General features: G+C 47.1%; 1 protein-coding gene across 4 annotated transcripts in view; it reads right to left on the bottom strand.

The window, feature by feature from the left end:
- LOC138756935 (tetratricopeptide repeat protein 31-like) overlaps positions 1 to 15,380 on the bottom strand; it is an 84,175-nt gene that overhangs the window by 18,283 nt on the left and 50,512 nt on the right. For 3 of the 4 annotated variants that reach the window (XM_069923394.1, XM_069923391.1, XM_069923392.1), the window contains 5 exons: positions 12,732 to 12,959; positions 9,702 to 9,827; positions 7,917 to 7,965; positions 1,879 to 1,969; positions 418 to 559 (listed from right to left, as the gene is read on the bottom strand). In XM_069923394.1, the coding sequence (XP_069779495.1) occupies positions 418 to 559; positions 1,879 to 1,969; positions 7,917 to 7,965; positions 9,702 to 9,827; positions 12,732 to 12,959 (636 nt within the window). The remainder of the gene's footprint in view (positions 1 to 417; positions 560 to 1,878; positions 1,970 to 7,916; positions 7,966 to 9,701; positions 9,828 to 12,731; positions 12,960 to 15,380) is intronic. The other variant, XM_069923393.1, reaches the window with a different exon arrangement.

The following is a 15,380-nucleotide window of genomic DNA, read 5'->3' as shown; positions in this document are numbered from 1 at the left end:
CAAGGGTTTCCTGTGCTCGAGAAAGGGCACATGTCACCCTTGCCTCTTTGACCTCCACTCGAGCTGCACACGTTTTCACTCAATGTCCTGAGGAATTGAGCGGCTGGTTATAAACACCCAACTCAACATGTTGATAAATACCCTCTCGCCATCACCCTCCTGGGAAGAGAACAAAAATAAAAGAAAACTGCAGATGGTGGAAATGCGGAAAAGGAAATGCTGTCAATGCTCAGTAGGTGGGGCAGCATCTGTGGAGGGAGTTGATGCTTCCTTAGAAGATAGAGATGCCGGAGGGTGGAGGAGATAAGCTTTGGCAAGGTGCTGGAACTGCCAGAGGTGGGGGAGAATGAAGGGATGCCATCACTAAAACACAACCTCCATTATAAACACAAGTGATTTGGAAATGGACACTCCTACCTTCACTCCAGCCAGTGCTCGAGCTTTCCTGAAGTACCCCTTAGGCCAGGAGGGGTTCAGGGTCAGTGTGATATGAGCATCATTCAGCGCTCGGCTGTACTGCTGTAACCTCTCATAGCAATAGGAACGGTTTCCAAACAACCTGCCAAGGAAAACAGACTCAAGCCATTATATTCTTACAGCAAGCACAGGGTCAGACACAGAGTGAAGCTCCCTCCACACCGTCCCATCACACACTCCTCGGGTCAGGTACAGAGTGCAGCTCCCTCCACACCGCCCCATCACGTACAGAGTGAAGCTCCCTCCACACCGCCCCATCACACACTCCCAGGGTCGGACACGGAGTGCAGCTCCCTCCACACCGCCCCATCAGACACTCCCGTGGTCAGACATAGAGTGAAGCTCCCTCCACACTGCCCCGTCACACACTCCCGGGGTCAGGTAGAGTGAAGCTCCCTCCGCATTATCCCACAACACACTACTGGGGTCAATGAACATTACAGCACAGAACTGGCCCCTTCGGCCCCTCTAGTCTGTGTAGAACCATTTTTTTTCCTAGTTCCACTGACCTGCACCCAGTCCATAGCCTTCCATATTTGTCCCATTCATGGACCTGTCCAAATTCTTCTTAAATGTTAAAATTGAGCCTGCATTCACCACTTCCGCTGGCAGCTTGTTCCACACCCCCACCGCTCTCTGTGTGAGGAAGTTTCCCCCTCATGATCCCCTAAACTGTTCCCCTTTCACCCTTAACCCATGTCCTCTGGTTTGTATCTCACCTCCCCTCATAATTTTAAATTCCTCTATTAAATCTCCCCTCGTTCTTATACCTGTAGAAACCCTGAGGATTTTCCTTCACTTTATCTGTCAAAGCAACCTCATGTCTTCTTTTACCCTTCCTGATTTCTTTCTTGCATTTTTTGCACTTCTCATGTACCTCATTTGCTCCATGAATGAACAATCAACCACTACCTTATCTTTTCTTGCACAATTTTTAAAAATGTATTTTGTAATTTAAATAATTTAAATTTATTGTGTCAGTTAATTGGGTGGCATGGTTTATATAAACATTTGCACTGTAATGTTACAGCAAAACAACAAATTTCCTGACATGAATACAACAATAAATTCTGATTCTGAAACACTCGGCAGGTCAGTCAGCATCTGTGGAGAGAGGAACAGTTGGTGGTTTGAATCTCCCATCCCAGCAATGGGTCTTTGCTCCAAAACAATGACAATTTTTTTCTCTCTTCAGATGCTGTCAGAACCTACACCAGTGTGTCGTGCACATTACTTACCACATACTACAACGAGCATTCTCCCAGCCATTGGGAGTTTGCTCCCACTCCGTCACCCCATTTGTCTGGAGGACACACCGCTCCTCTCACCGTCGTGCCTGACTGCAGGCCAGCTTACCCTCACGGTCAGCCAGCGAGACACCCACCACATAGAGGCTTTTACCTGTATTCCTTTGGGTCATATTTAATAGCTTCTGTGAAGTATCGTACTGCATCTTCGTACCGCCCCTCGTTAGCCATCCTGTTGCCCTGTACTGAGGGAAACAATAAACCAGTGAGAGGATGATACAAGCACATTCAGCCCATTGCCCATGCCCCCTTCCCCCCTGAAGTGCCAGTGGATGAAGTAGACAAAGACGATGTGGTCAAACAATAATCATGGCTTTTATTAGCAGAAACTCATGGTACAATAATAAAGTACAATAGACGCATATACAGTTATACCCAAGGGGAGTGTCCTTAACAGTAGAGATAATGCACAGCCAATGTTAGTACAGCAAGGCTCGCCAGAGGGGAGACTGGCAGCTTGGCAGACATTCACCACAGTCTCCCCCCAGCAGATGAAGGGTTAAAATTAAAAGGACAACTGCTAGGAAAGACTGAAGAAAGCGATATATGGATACCATGTTTGGCCTTGAGATACTCTAACAGCCAAAATACGTCAGTATCTGGCAAGCAATGGAAATATAATGAGATGTTTTATGAATATGTCGGCCTATCAGGTTGATTACAAAATCTGGTGCTTCGTCTCAAAACAGGTGGCTCCTTTGCAACCTTGGGAACTGGTACAGGTCCTGGATCTGTAGTGTGGGAAGGACTGACTTCTGGACCCACTCCAGAATCGCCAGCGTGAGGCAGTGGAGCCTCAGCATGGCCATCTGAAAGCTGACTAGGCGTCACAGGCTTGGGAGGTGGGGGGGTGAGTCCAACCTCTCGGGCTCACTCTGAGTAGGAGTGCGAGGGAGGGGCGAACCAGGCGAGGCCAGATCTCTTAGGGGTACAGTGTCAGTACTCCCGTCTGGGAATCTAACACGAGCGTAGTTGGGGTTAGTATGCAATAGCTGAACTAGTTGGACTCAGGGGTCTGTTTTATGCGCCCGAGCATGGCTCTTCGGCAGCACGGTTCCAGGCTCAGATAAATAGGCTGGCCAGTCCATCACAGTTCCTGATTTCCTAGGAAAGGCAAACATACTTTCATGAGGTGTTTGATTTGTTGCAGTACACAATAAAGACCGAATAGAATGTAGTTCCTCAGAGAGTTCCTCCTGCCACCGGGTTACAGGGTAACCATGTGTTTTTAAAGCAAGATTAACAGTCTTCCAGACTGTAGCATTAGCCCTTTCAACCTGCCCATTGCCCTGCGGGTTGTAGCTCGTGGTAAAGCTGGTGGCAATCCCCTTTCATAGCAGCGCTCGCCGCAGTTCAGCGCCCATGAATGCTGAGCCTCTCAGTGTTGTCATTGTATGAATGTAATTGGGAAAACTGAAAATTCTGTCAAGTGACTTAATGACAGACGCTGACGAGGGCAGGGTATCGCAAAGGGAAACCTGGAATATCCGTCAATTGCAGTAAGGAAATATACATTTTTGTTGTTGGAAGGTAACGGCCCTTTAAAATCTAAGCTAATCCTCTCAAAAGGTTGGGTTGCCTTGATGAGACTGGCCTCCGGTGCTTTGAAGTATTGCGGTTTGCATTCTGCGCAAACAGGACAGCTTTTAGTCAGTTTCCTGACTTCTTCCAGAGAGCAAGGAAGGTTGTTAGCCCTTATGGAGTGGAAGAACCTCGTGACTCCTGGGTGGCACAGTCTGCTATGGATCTCTTTAAGCCCCTCCAGCTGAGCACCAGATCGTCACAATGCGTCAGAGGGATCATTTAACCTGCCCGGTCTGTACTGGATCTCATAATTATAAGTTGAGAGTTCTATTCCCCAGCGTGCCATCTTATTGTTCTTGATTTTACTTTTGTGTTTAGTACTGAACATGTAGGCAACAGATTTCTGATCAGTGACCAAGGTAAATTTTCTGCCGGTTAGAAAGTGTCTCCAAGGAACATGGGAACATAGGAAGTAGGAACAGGAGTAGGCCAAAAATGGTCCATCAAGCCTGCTCCTCCATTCAATAAGATCATGGCTGATCTAATTTATGACCTACCTGCCTTCTCCCCATATCCCCTAATTCCTAAGCTCCATTAGCGAACAACTTTAATAATAGCCTGAGCTTCTTTTTCAATGGCAGGATGTTTAAGTTCAGGTCCACGTAACGTGCGGGAGAAGAATGTCACAGGTCTGCCCTTTTGATTAAGGGTTCCTGCCAAGGCACAATCTGAACCATCAGTTTCCACTTGGAATGGGACATCCTCGTCAATGGACGAGAGTGCAGCTTTGGCAATATCAGCTTTAATTCTCTCGAAAGCCTTCAAGGCCATTGGAGAGAGAGGAAAAGATTTAGTGTCAAACAGAGGGCGTGCCTTCGTGGCGTAGTCCCTTACCCATTTGCAGTAGTAGGGAAAGAATCCCATACACCTTTTAAGGCCTTTTGCTGAGTCTGAGGGTGGTAACTTTTTAAGGGGGCCATTCTTTCCGGGTCGGGACGGATTTCGCCCTTGCGGACAATGTAGCCCAGAATGGGTAGCTCTGTCACGCTGAACACACATTTGCCCTCGTTAAATGTAAGGTTGAGTTCTTTAGCAGTTGCTAAAAATTTATTTAAGTTGTTGTCGTGCTCGGCCTGTGTTTTCCCACAGATAGTGACATTATCCAGATAGCGAAACATACCCTGTAACTCGTACGTCCTAACAATCTTATCCATTTCCCTCTGAAACATGGACACACCATTAATGACTCCAAAAGGTACCCTTTTAAACTGGTATAACCCCCCCCCCACCCATCAGCCTCAAAAGCCGTATAGGGCCGTTCCCTTTTCTTAATGGGGATTCGGTGATAAGCTGCTTTGAGGTTGATAGTGGAGTACACTTTGTATTGCACTGTCTGATTAATCATTTCATTGATGCGTGGCAGTGGGTAGGCATCCAGGTTAGTGTAACGGTTGATTGTCTGGCTGTAGTCAATAGCCAGACGTCTCTTCGTGTGATTTTTCACGACTACCACTTGGGCCCACCACGGACTCTTACTAGATTCAATCACTCCCTCTTTAAGCAGTCTCTGGGTCTCCACTTTGATAGTTTTAAACTCACGATCCTCTTTGCTGTAAAAACGGCTCTTAGTGGTAATCAGCTGTAATCGGTGTAAATCACTGAAAAAGGAAGGAGCTTTGATCTTTAACGTGGACAGACCGCAGTAACTAGTCCAGGGGATGGTAAGTGTGGGTAGTGGCCCACTGAAATTTAACACTACACTGTTCATCTGAGATTGAATATCTAACCCCAGTACCACAGGGGCACAGAGCTCCGGCATAATAAAGAACCACACATCAGCCAGACAATGTCCCTGCAAATTTAAAGTAACTTTACACTTGTCCCGTAGTTTTTGTAAGTTCACTACAAGCCATCGATATCTTTCGGTTCGTTGGATATCTCCGCAAATTTTAGGCTCTGGCAACTTTCTTGTGGATGTAGCTGGCAGCACTCCCCGAATCTATTAGGCAATCAAGAGTCTCACCATTCACCTCCCCCTTCATACTTGACCGTTCCAGTCTATAACATCCCCCAAGTTTTACAGTCAATTGAGCTATCACAGGGGATCTCACCTCGCCATCACTTGAAGTCGATTCACCCTGCTCATCTGAAGATTCCCCCTTTTCATAGTTGTCTTCCATTCCTGCAGCTCCAGGATGCATTTTCTTGGTGCTTCTTATTCTTATCTGTGGGAGTACTTTTCGCCTTACATGCTTTAGCGAAGTGGCTGAGTTTCCCATAATAGCTGCAGGTAGCAAATCGAGCCGGGCACTTCTTTCTGGGATGCCAGATCTTATCACAGAAGTAGCATTTTTCAGGAGTTTGCCTTCTTCTTTCGTTCGGGTTTCTAGCACTCCTGGATGTTTCCTCTTCGGTTTCTAGCATTTCACTGGACCGCATGGCACTTCTCAGTGTTTTGGCTGGAGTGACTGCCTGGTCGTAGGTTAATGGCTCCGTCTCTAGCAGCCTCTGTCAGATGTAACTGGAGTCAACCCCGTTGGCTTCAATGCATTGCGGTGTTGTTGCACATTGACTGCCCTGACATCACATTAATTTGCCAGTGAGTCGAGAGCTAGTACACAGGCAGCATCACTTTCCCCGGGTTTCTGGCGTCTAGTCAGCAACTGGTGTCGAACAAGCACCACGTTCCATGGCGCCGCATAGTAAGTAGTCAGACCTTCCCGGGCTATAGCCAGAGTGGTAGCTCCTTGTGTTATGGCAAAAGGGACCTCACCCAGCAGAGAGTTCAGGTGGCCCCACTGTATCGCCTCATCGACCATGTTGTTTCGAGCCATGTAGTAATCGAAACAAGCAATCCAGTGGTTGAAAATTTCTTTGGCCCTCAGGGCAGACTGTTCAATTATCAGCCGCTCTGGCTTGAGGGCTGCATCCATTTCTGTTAATAAAATTGAAGTGCCAGTTGATGAAGTCGACAAAGACGATGTGGTCAAACAATAATCATGGCTTTTATGAACAGAAACTCATGGTACAATAATGAAAGACAATAGGTACATACACAGTTATATCCAAGGGGAGTGTCCTTAACAGTAGAGATAATGCACAGCCAATGTTAGTACAGCAAGGCTCGCCAGAGGGGAGACAGGTACCTTGGCAGACATTCACCACACCCCCCCACATCTAATAATTCCACACCTCTTGTCAAACCCATTTACAATTCTTGGTGTAGCGGTTAGTTCAGCATCAGTGATTAGGACCTGGGTTTGAATCCCACGCTGTCTGTAAGGAGTTTATACCAGGAGTGTAGGTTAATTGGGTGTAAATTTGGTGGCATGGGCTCGTGGGCTGAATGGCCTGTTACTGTACTGTGTGTCTACATTTTATTTCCTCGCAGGTACAGTAAAATCTGTTATCTGGAATACGGCAAAATAAATCACAGATTTTAAAAAGATAAATAATATGGTAGTTTAAATTTGCCGTTAATTCAACGACAAGTAACTTGAAAATTCACTTTTCCGGAATCTACCTATCTCCATTGGTGCCAGATACCAGAAGTTTTTTTTCTTGTATTTTGCCACCCCAATTGTAATGCCAATCTCCACACCCAGGATCATCCTTTCGAGAAATCAGTGACTCTTCACAGGTACCCTGCCACCTCTTCTCCCTGTAAATTGCCCTTCACCTACGCCCGTTTGTCAGGGCGCCTTCCCAGAGTGAGTGATCCTTCATCACACCCCACAAAACCTCACAGGTTATCTCCATCTCAGTGACTCAACTCCCAGTGTGGATTATCTTCACTCCTCGAGTCTTCTACCAGTGATTCAAGATTCTTTCATTGTCATGTAATAGTACATGACATGTAATATTACAAGAAAATGCCTTCTCTCTGCTGTAAGGCAGACAAAGAGTCACCATTAGTGATACGGTACGAGAGAAAGAGAAGCAAAAGAGAGTCCCTTCAGAGTCACCGAGTGTCTGTGGATTCGCCTCCAGTTCTCCCGCAGTCTCTGCAGCTGCACAGACTCCTGTTTGATCCATCGGCCACCCGAGCTCCAGATCCAAACCCCCGACACGGTCAGGAAGCCTTCAGCACCCGAGGCCCCTTCTTGCCCTCAGCTTCCTCTCGAATCCCAGCTCTGATACCTGTTTCCCGTGAGCCAGTCTCCAGCAGCCCATGTGGGTCCCCCCCCCCCCCACCGTGTCGCCAGCAGCCTGCGTGGGTCCCTCAGCTGCTGAGCCCCTCGCTGGACCGCCGCCACGGTCACTATCCTGTAGGGTCGTCTCCTCTTCTCCACGGGGGATGTTCTCCCCATTTCTGGCGCCCATCCGCTGCTCCCCCGGGGTCTGCAACCCCTTGTGACGAGCACAGGCGCTGCCAACTTGGGCGGAAACACCGTCGGCTCCTCTAACAGGTTGTTTAACACCAGTACGGACCCCCTTGCTTTAGGACTGGGCATTGAACCCTTCAGAGCAGCGCTGTATTGCCACTCTCCCGAGTCCACATACGCGGAAGTGCTGCTGTTACAGCAGCTCCGGCAACGCCGCCATCCCCCCCACCCCCCCCCCCCCCCCGGCTCTTCACGAATGGCTCTGGCAACACCCTCACCTTACCTGCCAATTCGAAGATCTTGGCATTCAAAGTGTTCATGTCCACAGAATGCTGACAAAAGGGAAAGCATCAGTGATTACCACATGGGTTAAAAACCAAACAAACTGGTGGGGAGAGGGGAGGAGCATGGGCAGGAGTAATAGGTGGTTAAGGGAGGGAGGGCACACCAGGTAACAGGGGAGGAGCAATAACTCTGTGAATAGAGAGGGACAGGGTGGAGAGCTGGAGGAAAGAAGACAGAGGGATGGGAAAGAGACCCTTTAAACATTTCACCCCTCACCCTTAACCCATGTCCTCCAGTCTCTCCCAAATTCAGTGAAAAAAGCCTCCTTGCATTTACTCCTCTCTCTATATCCCTTATAATTTTGTATAGCTCCTTCAGGTCTCCCACGTTCCAGGGACTAAAGTCCAAAAGCAGTGGTTCGCAAACTACCCCCCTAAACTCACATCCCACTTTAAGCCATCCCTATGCCATCAGTGCTCTGTGATTAGTGAGAGATTGGTTAAGGTGGGATATGGGTGGGAAGGGAAGGTTGAGAATCACTGCTCTGGACCCAGTTGTTACTGAAATATTTTGCTTGAGAAAAATTGTCATTGGCCCATTTCCTTTGGAAATGACGTGTCAATGAGGTACGGTTAAAACAGTGGTTCTCAAACTTTTTCTTTCCACTCACATCCCACCTTAAGCAATCCCTTACTAATCACAGAGTACCTAAGGCAAAGAGAATACTTAAAGTGGGATGAGTTTAGGGGGCAGTTTGGAAACCACTGTCCTAAAGCATCCTATCCTTTCCCTGTAATTCAATGTAACTCAACGTGAAGAGGATGGGGTGGGAGGGTTTAGACAGGGGCTCATGTGTGATCAGTGAACCAGGAAAGGGTGATGTATGAAGCACAGAGACAGAAGACTGGCCGGTACTGGACAGAGGGATGAGTAGCTGTTCACGCTACTGACCCCCACGGCTCCAACAGTGTCATCGAGTTTGCAGACGACACAACAGTCGTCGGCCTCATCAGCAACAACGATGAGTTGCACTACAGAGAAGAGGCGGAAAATCTCGTGAAATGATGAGAGAGGAACACTCTGTGTCTTAACATGGACAAAACGAAGGAGATGATCGTGGACTTCAGGAGGATTAGGAACGAACTCCCTTCCCCCTCCAGTCACATTAATGTGATTTACCAAGATCGTTGTCTCAAAAAAGGGCACAAAAATCCCTTCTACCTTGCATAGAGCATCTTTCAGCTGCTCCCGCCAGGCTGAGGAACAGCTTCTTCCCACTGGCAGTGAGAATGCTGAACGACCAAAGGAACTACTCACATTAACCATCTGAAACTCTCATATTTACAAAACAATATTTATTTTCATAGAGAAAATATTTGTCCTGCATATGTATTGTTTGTCTGTATGTGTGTTAAATTTGGTTGTGTGTCTGTGTGTTTTGCACTGAGGACCGGAGAACACTGTTTTGTCAGGTTGTACTTGTATCGGATGACAATGAATTTGACTTAAATAATGCCCCGGCCTGCTCAACCTGTAGCTCATATCCCAGAGTCCTGGTCACATCCTCGTAAATCTTCCCTGCACTCTCTCCAGCTTCATGTTTTTTTAAACATGGCTCACGTAAAGTTGCAGCAAGCGGTGGAGATGCAGGTTGTACAATGTGCACGACAATGAACTCATTACCATTCTGCCACAACAGGAGTGTGGTTGTGAAGGGGAGGGGTCAGTGTTCCAAGTCACAGGTGAACCACTGAGGACCAGCGGTGGAGGAACACCTCCTTACCTCGAGTTTCTTCTCAGCCTTTTTCTTCTCATTCTCCTTCCTCTCGACTTTGGGTTTTATGTTCATTTTCCGCTTTATCTGATTGGCAGCTTTTGAAACAAAAGAGCTGGACATATCCCATTCGTCCTGTGAAAGGACAAGGCAGTATTAATAATTTATCATTTAATAATTTATAATTACCGCACACTCACAGGCCATTTCGGCCCACGAACCTGTGGCACCCAATTTACACCCAACTAACCTTCAAGGGGCAACATGGTTGGCCCCGGGGGCTCCAGTTTCTCCCCACTGTTCAAAGCGTACCTTAGGTGTAGGTCAATTGGGTGTAAATTGGGTAGCACATACTTGTGGGCCAAAATGTCCTGCCAACGGGTTGACTGTCTAAATTTAAATTTATATATTAAAAAAAGTACGTTTTGAATGGTGGGAGGAAACCAAAGTCCCCGGGGAAACCCACACAGACACAGGGAGAACATACAGACTCATTACAAACAGCAAAAGATTTGAATCCTGGCCCCGATTGCTGGAGCTGTTACAGCGTGGTGCTAACCACTATATCAACCATGCCGCCCCCATCAATCTACCCTTTCTCTCAGAGTCCCAGGCTCCTGCCTAAATGCACACACTGGATAGAAGTGAGGACAACACAGGCAAACCCTTCAGCAAAGCCCTCCCCTGCAGAATGGGAAGCAAAGGCTGATTAGGTCATGGAACCAGATAGTGCAGGGGCAAGAGCGGGAATTAATTAACAGAAGGTGGGGGTGGTGGTCAATGCAGAGAAATGCGTCAGAGGTTAAACCACAGCACCATAAGAGTGACAGAGATGATCAATAGAGTCTCTCCACCACCCCACCCCTCCACCCTCATTGATGTGATCTACCAGGATTGTAGTCCAAAGAGGGCACGCAAAATTATTGAGGACCTCTTCCACCCTGCACACAGCATCTTTCAGCTGCTCCCGTCGGGGAAGAGATCCAGGAGGATCAGAGCCAGCGCCACCAGGCTGAGGAACGGATTCTTCCTACGGGCAGTGAGAATGCTGAACGACCAAAGGAACCGCTCACATTGACCCTCCGAGGCTCACAGTTTTACAAAACAATATTTATTTGTATAGATAATATACTTGTCCTGCATGTGCATTGTTTGTTTGTATGTGCATCAAGTCTGGTTGTATGTCTGCATATTTTGGACTGAGGACCGGAGAACGCTGTTTCATCGGGTTGTATTTGTGCAGTTAGGTGACAATGAACTTGACTTGACTTGAATGATATGGCCATGGGTTGTGAAGGAAGAAAAAACCCCACAGGAGGAGTCAGGATGGTGGAATCAGAGAGATCCAGCACGGTTATAGGTCCTTCCACCCAAGTGAGTGCCACTACCATGTATTTGACCCCAACCCATTTTATATTCTCCACACCTTCCCATTAACAGATGCTATCCCTCACCCACACACTAGGTCAAATTTCAGCGACTAACATGTTAACCTGTGCATCTCTGGGATGTAGAAGGAAACTGAAGCATCCTGGGGGAAAACCACACAGAACAAGGGAGAACTTACAAACTCCACACAGACACTACCAGAGGTCAGGATCGAACCCGGGTCTCTGGCCACTGCGCCATTGAGATTTCAGGCAATTGGCTGAATAAGGTACAAAGAGCTTGGAACCAGGTGACACAGTGGAGTTCAGTGGTCTGGATCTCACTGGGGAAGGAAGCATTGAATGAGTGTGGGATGACCCGATACATCCCAACACCATGCCTTGCTTCACAACTGGCATCCTCCCTGCCAGCAGGGAGCACAACAAGGTTTAACTACCGAATATTGAAAGGGCTGGATGCAGTAGATGAGAGGAAGTTTCCAGTGGTGGGACAGCCTGGGACCAGAGGAGACAACCTCAGAATAAAAGATCAGAGAATAAGGGAGCGCAAAATCTGCGAGGGCCCTTCCATCCTGCACACAGCATCTTTCAGCTGCTCCCGTCAGGGAAGAGATCCAGGAAGATCAGAGCCAGCCCCCCCAGGCTGAGGAACAGCTTCTACCCATGGGCCGTGAGAATGTTGAACGACCAAAGGAACTGCTCACACTGACCCTCCGAAACTCTATTATTATTATTTAACAATATTCATTTTTATAAATGCATAAATTGTACTGTATATAAAGAGTTTGTCTGTATATGTTTGCAAGTTTTTACACAAGACCTGAGAACACTATTTTGTCAGCCAGAGAGCGGTGAACCTGTAGGATTCATTGCTACGGACGTGGAGGTCAAGTCATTGGGTAGATTTAAAGCAGAAGTTGATAGGTTCGTGATCAATGAGGGTGTCAAAGTTCGTGGAGAGAAGACAGGAAAATGGGGTTGAAGCGAAAAATACACCAGCCGTGATTTAAATGTCAGAGCATTGATGGGCCAAATAGCCCTATTCTACTCCTACCATAAAACAATACAGCACACACACAGAGGCCCTTCTCGTCTGCCGTCTGCCTCATCCCACTGACCTGCACCCAGTCCATACCCCTCCACACCTTTTCCATCCATGGACCTGTCCAAATTCTTCTTGGATGTTAAAACTGAGCTCACATTCACCACTTCAGCTGGCAGCTCGTTCCACACCCCCACCACTCTCTGTGTGAAGAAATTCCTCCTAAACCTTTCCACTTTCACCCTTAACCCATGTCTATCCTACATTTACTGTCTATCCCCCTCATCATTTTAAATACCTCAATCAAATCTCCCCTTATTCTCCTACACTCCAGAGAATAAAGTCCTCACCTATTTAACCTTTCCCTGTAACTCAGTTCCTGAAGTCCAGGCAACATCCTAGTCAATCTTCTCTGCACTCTTTCTATCTTATTGATATCGTTCCTGTAGTTCGCTGACCAGAACTGCACACAATCCTCCAGATTGGGCCTCACCAATGTTTTCTGCATCTTGACCATAACATCCCAACTCCTGGATGCAATACTTGATTTACAAAGGCCAAGATGCACCAGATGGAGCCAGGCTGGCCGCAGATGCAGAAGGTCCTTACCTCGGACTGTGATGGCGATTTATCAGCTGTGGCCTCGCTCTCGCCCTCTCTGTCCCTCTTCACTTTGCTGTGTTTAGCAGTCACTTTTCCAGTATGACCATTGCGACTGTTGCCGCTCTGTTTGGTGCACACCAAAGGGCCCTTCTCAGGCGAGGTAGCAGCGTTTTCTCCCTCTTCTTCACGATCCTGCTCACCATCCGTACAACTTTCTTTCCGTGATAACACCTTCTGCGGGCAGCAGAGACCAAACATGAGGGTAACATTTCTTTTAGACTACAAGATACAGGAACAGAAATACGCCATTCAGCCCGTCAAGTCTGGTCTGCCATTCCATCATAAGCTGATCCATTCTCCCATTCAGCCCCACTCCCCATAACCTCTGATACCCCGACAATTCAGATACCCACCAATCTCTACCTTAAATACACTCAACGATCTGGCCTCCACAGCCACTTGTGGTAGCAAATTCCAGAGGTTCACCACTCTCTGGCCAAAGAAGTTCCCTTGAAACTTTGTTTTACATGGGCACCATTCAGTCCTGAAAGTTGTGTCCCCTTGTCCTCGACTCCCCTACCACAGGAAACAACTTTGCCACATCTACTCTAGGGTGGCACGGTTGGTGTAGTGGTTAGCTTGACACCTTTACAGCGCCAGCACTCGGGACCAGGGTTCGAATCCCACGCTGCCTGTAAGGAGTTTTTACGTTCTCCCTGTGTTTGCTTGGGGGTTTACCCCAGGGGCTCCGGGTTCCTCCCAATGTTCAAAACGTAACGGGGGTGTAGGTTAATTGGGTGTAAATTGGACGGCACAGACACGTGGGCCCAAATGGCCGGTTACCATGCTGTATGTTTAAACTTTTTAAAAAAAATTAAATACTATGTCCAGACCTTTCAATATTTGAAATGCTTCTATGATGTCCCCCCCTCATTATTCTGAACTACAAGGAGTACAGTCACAAAAGCTGTCAAACATTCCTCATACAATAATTCCAACATTCCAGAAATCGATCTTGTGAAACTTCTTTAAACCCTCTCCAATTGCCAACAAATTCTTAAATAAAGAGCCCAAAACTGTATCCTGTAAAACTGTGGAGAGATGGTCCCTGTGGAAACACTGGAGACTGCCTGTGAGGCGTGGAACACAACAGCCCAGAAACAGGCCCTTTGGCCCATCTTGACCAGCCTTTCTCAACGGGGGCCATAGCACATTTAAATAAAAGCCTTGTTTTCCTTTGACCTCACACAACATTAACTTTATTTCATCTTTTAGGTAGTCGATAAGAGAGAAGAACCCAAGAAACCAAACCATGACTGGTTCCCAGGAATGGGTTCCTATAAACTTCGAGTAGTCCTAAGGGGGCCATAGGTGAGAAAATAAAAGGTTGAGAATGGCTGGTCTAGACTATTTGTTCTTAAATGTCAAGATGGAGACGGCATTCACCACTTCAGCTGGCAGTTCGTTCCACACTCAGTGGAGCCATAATATTCCCCCTCACGTTCCCTTTAAACATCACTGGAGAAGGGAGCAAGGCGATGCTGTGGCGTACTGAGGTGACAATTATATCCCCGAAATAATCCCATGAGCTCTATTATTTCAACACCCAAGGATTTGGATGACGGGGTAGTAAATTGGGTGAGTAAATATGCAGACGATACAAAAATAGGGAAAGTTGTGGATAGTGAGGAGGGTTTTGATGGACTACAGAAGGATTTGGACTGTTTGGAAAGGTGGGCTGAAAGGTGGCAGATGGTGTTTAATATAGATAAGTGTAAGGTGCTTCATTTTGGGAAGAATAATCAAAACAGGACATACAGTGAAGGGGAGGGGATTGAGGAATGCAAAGGAATAGAGGGATCTTGGAATAATCTTGGATTCCCATGTAGATAGGGTGGTGAAGAAGGCTTTTGGTGTGCTGGCCTTTATAAATCATAGCATAGAATATAGGAGCTGGGAGGTGATGTTGAGACTGTTTAAGGGATTGGTGAGGCCAAGTTTGAAGAATTGTGTGCTGTTCTGCTCTCCAAATTATAGGAAGGATATAAATAAGTTGAGAGGGTGTAGAGAAGGTTTACAAATATGTTGCCTGGATTGCAGTATCTTGAATATACAGAAAGATTGAGTAGACTGGGACTTTATTTGTCGGAGTGTAGAAGGTTGAGAGGGGATTTGATAGAGGTATTTAAAATTTATGAAGGGAATAGACAGAGTAGATGTGAATAGGCTCTTTCTCCTGAGGGTAGGGGAGATTGGAACAAGGCGTCAAAAGTTAAGGGTTGGGGGCAAAACTTTAGGAGTAGTATAAGAGGATGCCTCTTCACTCAGAGAGTGGTGGCTGAGTGGAATGATCTTCCGGAAGAGGTAGTTGCGGCAGGGTCCATTCTGTCATTTAGGAGGAGGTTGGTGAGTACATGGATGTGAGGGTTATGGGCAAGGGAGTGGTAGGTAGAACTAGTGGAGTTTCTTGTAAATCAGTGTGGACTAGAAGGGCTGATATGGCCTGTTTCTATACTATAAATTGTTATATGTTATATGATAACTGAAATAATTGGGCAATTTAGTCAACATCATTACTGCTAGGTTGATCGTGTCGGAGGGCTGGATCCGGAGCTTGGGTTGCCGAAGGATCGAGTAGGAGGTCGTAGAGGCCGT

This window comes from Narcine bancroftii, chromosome 3 (assembly GCF_036971445.1).
Source record: "Narcine bancroftii isolate sNarBan1 chromosome 3, sNarBan1.hap1, whole genome shotgun sequence".
In the NCBI taxonomy this organism is placed as follows: Eukaryota; Metazoa; Chordata; class Chondrichthyes; order Torpediniformes; family Narcinidae; genus Narcine; species Narcine bancroftii.
This window is presented reverse-complemented; position numbering and strand designations above follow the sequence as displayed.